The sequence below is a fragment of the Charadrius vociferus genome, unplaced genomic scaffold, assembly GCF_000708025.1.
Source record: "Charadrius vociferus isolate BGI_N301 unplaced genomic scaffold, ASM70802v2 scaffold358, whole genome shotgun sequence".
Classification (NCBI taxonomy): Eukaryota; Metazoa; Chordata; class Aves; order Charadriiformes; family Charadriidae; genus Charadrius; species Charadrius vociferus.
In genome coordinates this window covers 206,000-212,230 of record NW_009649576.1, presented here as the reverse complement: position 1 = coordinate 212,230, position 6,231 = coordinate 206,000, and the positions used below count along the sequence as shown (strand labels likewise).

The window sequence follows — 6,231 nt, the reverse complement described above, 5'->3', positions numbered from 1 at the left end:
TCACCCCAGCGCTGCGGTGCTGTCAGCTCAGCTTTATGAAAGATGATGTAATTAGCCCATATTTGGAGGGATTAAAATGCAGATAGGGCTAATAAGCACGAGGGCACCGCAGGGCCCTGGGCTTTGGGAACTAATCCCCGGCTCCGGTGGCAGAAATAGGCCACCCTCCTTCCCTGCTCCTCCAGCACCCCCACGGCACGGCGCAGCTGACCCACGGCAGGACGCAGGATCCCACCACTGGCATGGGCAGTGGGGCAGGGAAGGATGAGCCAGCAGCGTGCCGTGGCACGGGCAGCCCCACGCTGGGCAGGTCTTGCTGCCACGTTTGAGGAACCTGGGGTTCATCCAGCTGCACCGGGGGCTCCAGCCACCCAAGCGCTTCATAGCATCCGATCCCCAAGTTTCTGTCACCCGACTTAATGAATACAAACGACTCGATTATCCCCCACACAGGGCGATTCGCAGCGCATCCAGGCTGCGGAACGGCCCCAGAACTGATTAGCCAGCAAAGGGGCTCGGTTGAGCGCTCCCCAGAGCAGGACAGAGCCCACCGATGCCACCCCATGACCACCACGCCTGACCCCACATCAACCGCCTGCCCTGGGGCAGGCAGAGCTCAGGAGCCCCCCCACAGCGTGGAAGGATGGCTCAGAGCCCCCAGACCCTTCTCCAGGGAGGGATTGGGCTCCTCTTTGATGCCGCTAAGGTATTTCCTCTAAATAAACGGCTTAGAGGTCCCCATGAAGAGCAAAGCCAAACAAGCGCAGGGCAGCCCCTGCAGCGCAGGGCGGCTCCGTGCAGGATGCTGCAGTCCAGCAGCAGGACCCTGCAGTAAGCACAGAGCAAGTGCTCCTCTCCAGCGCCCCTCCAAAACTGGGGAGAAGCACCCCACAGGTGGGCAGGGCTGCAGCCCAGCTGCGGAGCCGGTCACTGCCCCAGGAGGACCGTAGAACCTCAGGTGAGGACCCACAGCATGGTGAGCACCAACGGGTGACACCCACCACAACACCCCACCTTCCACAGCAGAGCCAACCGCTCTGCCTCAGGGAGAGCCACATGCAGAGGTGTGGAAATCATTAAATCTGAAAGAACAGCACAGCCTAGAGCTGGGTGGGAAGCAGACAAAGCCTGTCAGGGAGGGGGTATCCCAAAAAAAACCCCTCAACCGTCAGCAGGCCCCCTACGCAGTGAGACAGGGTCAGGCTCCAGCACTGGAGGCAGCATCCCTGGAGATGGAGCAGAGGCCTCCCTGAGGGGAGCTGCGCAAGGCTGAAGTGCATTTCACCCATTTTCAGGGATGTTCAGTCTCTTAACCACAGCAAACGAGGTCTCCTACGTCCGAACAGCAACTCCCCGAGACCGCGTCCCTCCACGCAGGGCGGCCCACCATCTGCACCGGCTCCTGTAACACCCCAGCACAGCTCAGTCCCGCACCTTTGCCCTAAAAAGACAGCACACTCATATTTCCACATTTTTTTTTTTTTTTATTGACAGTTCTAGGGAGAACAGTTCATTTCTTCTTCTCCACATCCTGCTCTGCCGCTTCTTTGGCGCGTTTCGCCCGAATCCCAAAGAGACGGGCGTTGGCCCGGGCCATGCGCAGGCTGGCGAAGGCCTTGAAGTTCTTCTCATCTTCTGAGATAACACGGGCCTTCTCCCGTTTGAAAACCTAGTGGGAGAGAGCGCCAGACAGTCAGACTGCACATCAGAGGCTCCCAGAGAAGACTGTATTTAAGGCTTAACACAATTAATCTCGCTACATTTTTACCACTAGCTCCAGGATGCTGTTAAGAATAGAGCATTTATGCCATCTACAGGCCCTGCCCTTATCATCACTCCACCAGGCACCTCGTTTCAACCGGTTCCTCATTTGCCAGCGCACGTCAGCACAAGACCAGAACATACCAGGGAAAAAAAAAAAAACAAGCGCAACATGCCATCTGAGTCAGGTTTGTGGCGCGCTATCAACAGCACCTTTCGGAAACAGTGAGGGTTTGCGAGACAAATGGTGACTACGCAACCTGCCTGGGCTGTCGTGGCGCCAGCACACACCCCTCACCCCCACCCGCAACCCAAAGCGTCCCAAATTTCACAGGGGAATGAGCTCCCTCAGAGGTACAAGTGGACAAACCACCCGGCAGCCTGCCTGGAGGACACAGCGCTGAGCACAAACGCACACTGGAGACGTTCCATGTGTGCCGTAACCTTTGTCCCCACAGGAACTGTGCGATTTTGGGGGTCGCTGCGTGGGTGACCCTGTGGCCTGCTCCGGGGAGCGAATGTAGCTGGTGCTTCTCCCACGTGTCACTTAGAGCAGAAGTGGAACACATACATGATTATTCCCAATCAACGCATCTCTGAACCCCTGAGACGGGTGCCTGGAGCTCTCTTCTGGGCCCAGAAACACAACTCGTCACGTAAGGAGTTTCTCAGATGGTAACAAACTCAGCAGAGCTCCCAGTAATTAGTTCTTTGCAGTGAGCTCCGCAACACTGAGGAACCAAACAGATGTGGGCAAAAGACATGGACAAGCGTGACCTGTTCCTGGTTTTGTTCGATGCAGGATGGGAACTGTCTGGAGACAGCAACCCTCAACTGTACAACAGCGAGAAAAGAAGAGAATCCTCCCCGTGAAGTTTAAGTCTCAGTTATATCACACAGAGAATATAATTTAGCTAAACTTACATTCTTGATCGGCATAACCGGCCCAGTCAGCTGAGTCGCCATCTTGAGTTCCTCAGCCTGCATAACAAGAGGACAAAAGACATTATTTAAAAGAACAGTATTTAAAACTTCTCAGGCTAGTACCTCGGCTAAAAGCACGCCCTTGTACGCAGGTACCCAGCTTAAACACGCTGTTAACAATTCTGACCGGAGATTTAACACCGACTGGTAACAAATTCAGCATTTCAGCCATGAACTACAGGAATATTTGGCACAGCCGTGCCGCATCAACAACCTGCGTTTTGCCTGGCTATCGATCAGCACGGATCCGGCCAGGGGAGCAGCAGCCTTTCGGGAGTTCTGCCAGTTAGAAAAATGTTGACATCTACTGTGCCATTTTTAGTGCTGATACCCAGCGTATTCCTCAGCAATTCCTTCTAAGGCCAATTCCAGCTTCTTGTAAGCGGATGGCATTGCACAAAAATGATTAAGTTTTATTTTAGATGTTAATTTCACATAAAGAAACAGTATCCAGACGCAGGTATCTGTACCTACTGGTAGAGGAGCTCAAGGCCCTTCCTCCCCTGTTCTGGAAAGCAGCCAGAGTACGGTGGGCTCCACCACAGTTAAAGAGCTCACAGCCAACAGACTCTCCAGAAGACCGAGGAGAGCTCCAACACACCACCCTGCTTCATAATTCGCACCACCCCACGGGAAGCATGTATTTACCGCAGGCAGAGCCAAGGAAAGCAAATTGCACTCTAGATCTTGGTGAGATTTTTATGAAAAGCATTTTTGTATGTCAAAGCAACAACCTTCTTGAGACTGCTTTACACATGACTTTCACCGAACCACTCCGCTGAAGAGTTTGTCCTTGCCTCCCTCACCCTTTCCACAGAGTGAAACAGACGCTCCAAACAGGCTTTTCAGCCATTCCGACAATTTAGCTTCGTGAACTAGAATTCAACCGGTTGGTCAACAACCAAAGCTCCACCAAACACATCATCCATCTCAGCTACACCCTTTCAGCAGCACGGCAGTGCCTGCGCCAAAAGTCTGCCCAAAGCCTTACTGTAACCCCGGAGATCCCCGTGGAAGGGGACTCTACCAGGGCTGGCGCCGTGCTGGGCTCAGCTATTCCCTACATACGTGCACGAGAACCACGCTGCCCCCCAGAAGGGCTGCACTCCCCCGGGGGGAATCTATGTTATGAAGTGTGTTCAAGAGCAGTGCCTGACCTCACACCACAGCACTGGGATGGACTGGTGACCAAACCTCTGAAAACATTACTGGACACAGACTCCGTGAAATGCTTCTAGTGGCCAAGTACTTACAGAGCTGTCTCCCTTCTTGGGCATAGCCGGCTTCCTTGGGAAGAGGATAAGCTTGGAGCGGTACTCCTTCAGCCTCTGCACATTGGCTTGCAGGGACTCAGTAGACTTGTTACGTCTCCGGGGATCCACAGAGATTCCAATAGTCCGGGCAAACTTTTTGTTAATGCCAGCGAGCTGAAGAGAGAGGACACAGTATCAGCATCCGACAACTCCCAAAGCCACCACGCTACTGCCGGGAGCCGCTCCGTTCATCAGCCAGACAAGGGCTCAAGCGTGGCCACCACAGGCTCTGGGGTCTGGAGAAAGGCTCAGCACCCAACCAAACAGCCCATCGGCAGCGCCAGGGCCTGGCAAAAGGCACCAACTACACCACAAAGGGTGTCCTGGTCTCTGTACTTTAATGCTTAAAACGTTCCACAGACTTTACAGTAATTTTTGCAGATGGATTTCCTCAGGAGAACAATGTGCAGCCCCTGAGTAATTATGAGTGGGGCATTTTAACTTTGATACACAGGAGACAAATTTATGAAGTCAGCAGGCGGGCAATGCTGGTTCACTGAATACTGGAAGCTCCATTAAAGAAGCGTATTTTGTAACCATCTTAAACAAGAAATAACCTCATTTTCTGTTTGAAGACAAACATCTGTGTACCATTTTGTATTACATCATTACCCAAAAATTAAAGAAAAATAAAGTAATGAAGCATTTGGCATTCAGAAGGACAATTTTACTGCTTCAATGCACTGATTTCACTGTTATAAATGTTTTAATTAGATACTAAACAACGCACAAGAGGCGGCTGTGGATGCTGGCTGCCAGCAAGCACTCATGTTTATTCCTGCCCACTGTGTGGAGAGATGTGAGCGGGGGTTTCTGCAGACCACTGCAATCCAGCTGTTAACAGCTCATCAGCTCAGCACACCTGGGAAGGTCATAGAGAACGGTTTCCTGAAGCAACGGAGGGCACTGAACACTTCCCACAGACTTCAAGTGTTCCTAAACCAACTTGTAGCTATTGCATGAGAAACAGCCACAGCTACTCTGCGACGTGAGGCAGAACAGTTCCCTTTCCTGGCACAACATCCCTTACTTCTGTTAGGGATAAGCTCAGCATGGTTTACTCAGTCAACAACACGAACAGATTCACATTGGCTAAAACTTTTAGGATCAGTAGAAACATGTTTCACAAAGCAACAGAAGAATTTAAAGAGGAAGCCATTAGTCTTTCCCCCAACCCCCAAAAAGAAGTTTAGGAAACTCAAGTAAGACTACCAGAATCTGATTTTAATGGAATTTTGTCTAAGTGAGTCTGAGCAGACAAATATTTTGCTTTTCAAAGCAACCTTTCACTCTGATGTACGCTACTGAATCCCCACCCCCAGTTACAAAGGAAAAGCAAGACCAGTATTTTATATGCTCCGGTAGAGCCAGCAACGCCAGATGTCTCCCCTAGCTCAGCCAGTGTCAGCAGATACTGACACCTCAGCAAATCACTTGCATGTTGTCTACATACAGAAAAACAGGAGAAAACCAAGCTCAAACTCAGAGTTGGTTTTATCAGGTTCAGATCAGTTCGCCATACTTACTTTAAGCTCTTCTAGGCTGAAGCCTCTGCCAGCACGAACTTTTTTGTGGTATCTGATAGTAGGGCACCTCACTATAGGCCGGATGGGCCCAGCCACAGGACGGGGAGCGATGCGGCGAGCCTTCGCCTGGCGGGCCTTCCTCCTGGAAGGTCCAAGAGGACAGCAATCAGGAACACAGCATTTCTGCCAGATGTGCCACTCCTACACGGACAGGTGACCTCTCCGGCCAGGCAGCATCTGCCACCTGGCGAGCTCTCAGAAACAAACACAACGCTGGCTTGGCAGCTCAGACAGAACAGCCACAGTCATCAGATATACAAGGGTTCAAGGGAATCATCAATGCCGTACAGCGATTCCGGAGATTTCTCATCACTTGACTGCAGCTGGAACAGCCTGACCCTGACCAGAGACCCCACACTAAACGAACACTCTGCTGCAATCCCAGAGCCTTTAACAAGTAAGATTAGGAGAAAAGCTTAAAAAAAACCCAAACCAACAACAACAAAAAAACCCCAACGCAATACTTCCTAAGCAACCTAATACAAGACGAGAAACAGCTTCCCCCAGCTACAGCAGGCCCGCCAGGAGCGGCCCCGGGAAAGCCGGGCCGCGGGCACTCACCTGCGGATCTTGCGGGCGGGTTGGTT

At 51.9% G+C, this 6,231-nt stretch overlaps 1 protein-coding gene across 1 annotated transcript; it reads right to left on the bottom strand.

The window, feature by feature from the left end:
• Positions 1-1,480: 1,480 nt before the first annotated feature.
• On the bottom strand, positions 1,481-6,225 carry RPL13 (ribosomal protein L13; the record flags this gene model as incomplete). The annotated part of the gene is made up of 5 exons (XM_009890330.1): positions 1,481-1,669; positions 2,686-2,742; positions 3,999-4,172; positions 5,585-5,726; positions 6,206-6,225. Coding segments are annotated over 5 exons (552 nt in total), but the record flags the coding sequence as incomplete, so codon positions are not given.
• Positions 6,226-6,231: the final 6 nt, after the last annotated feature.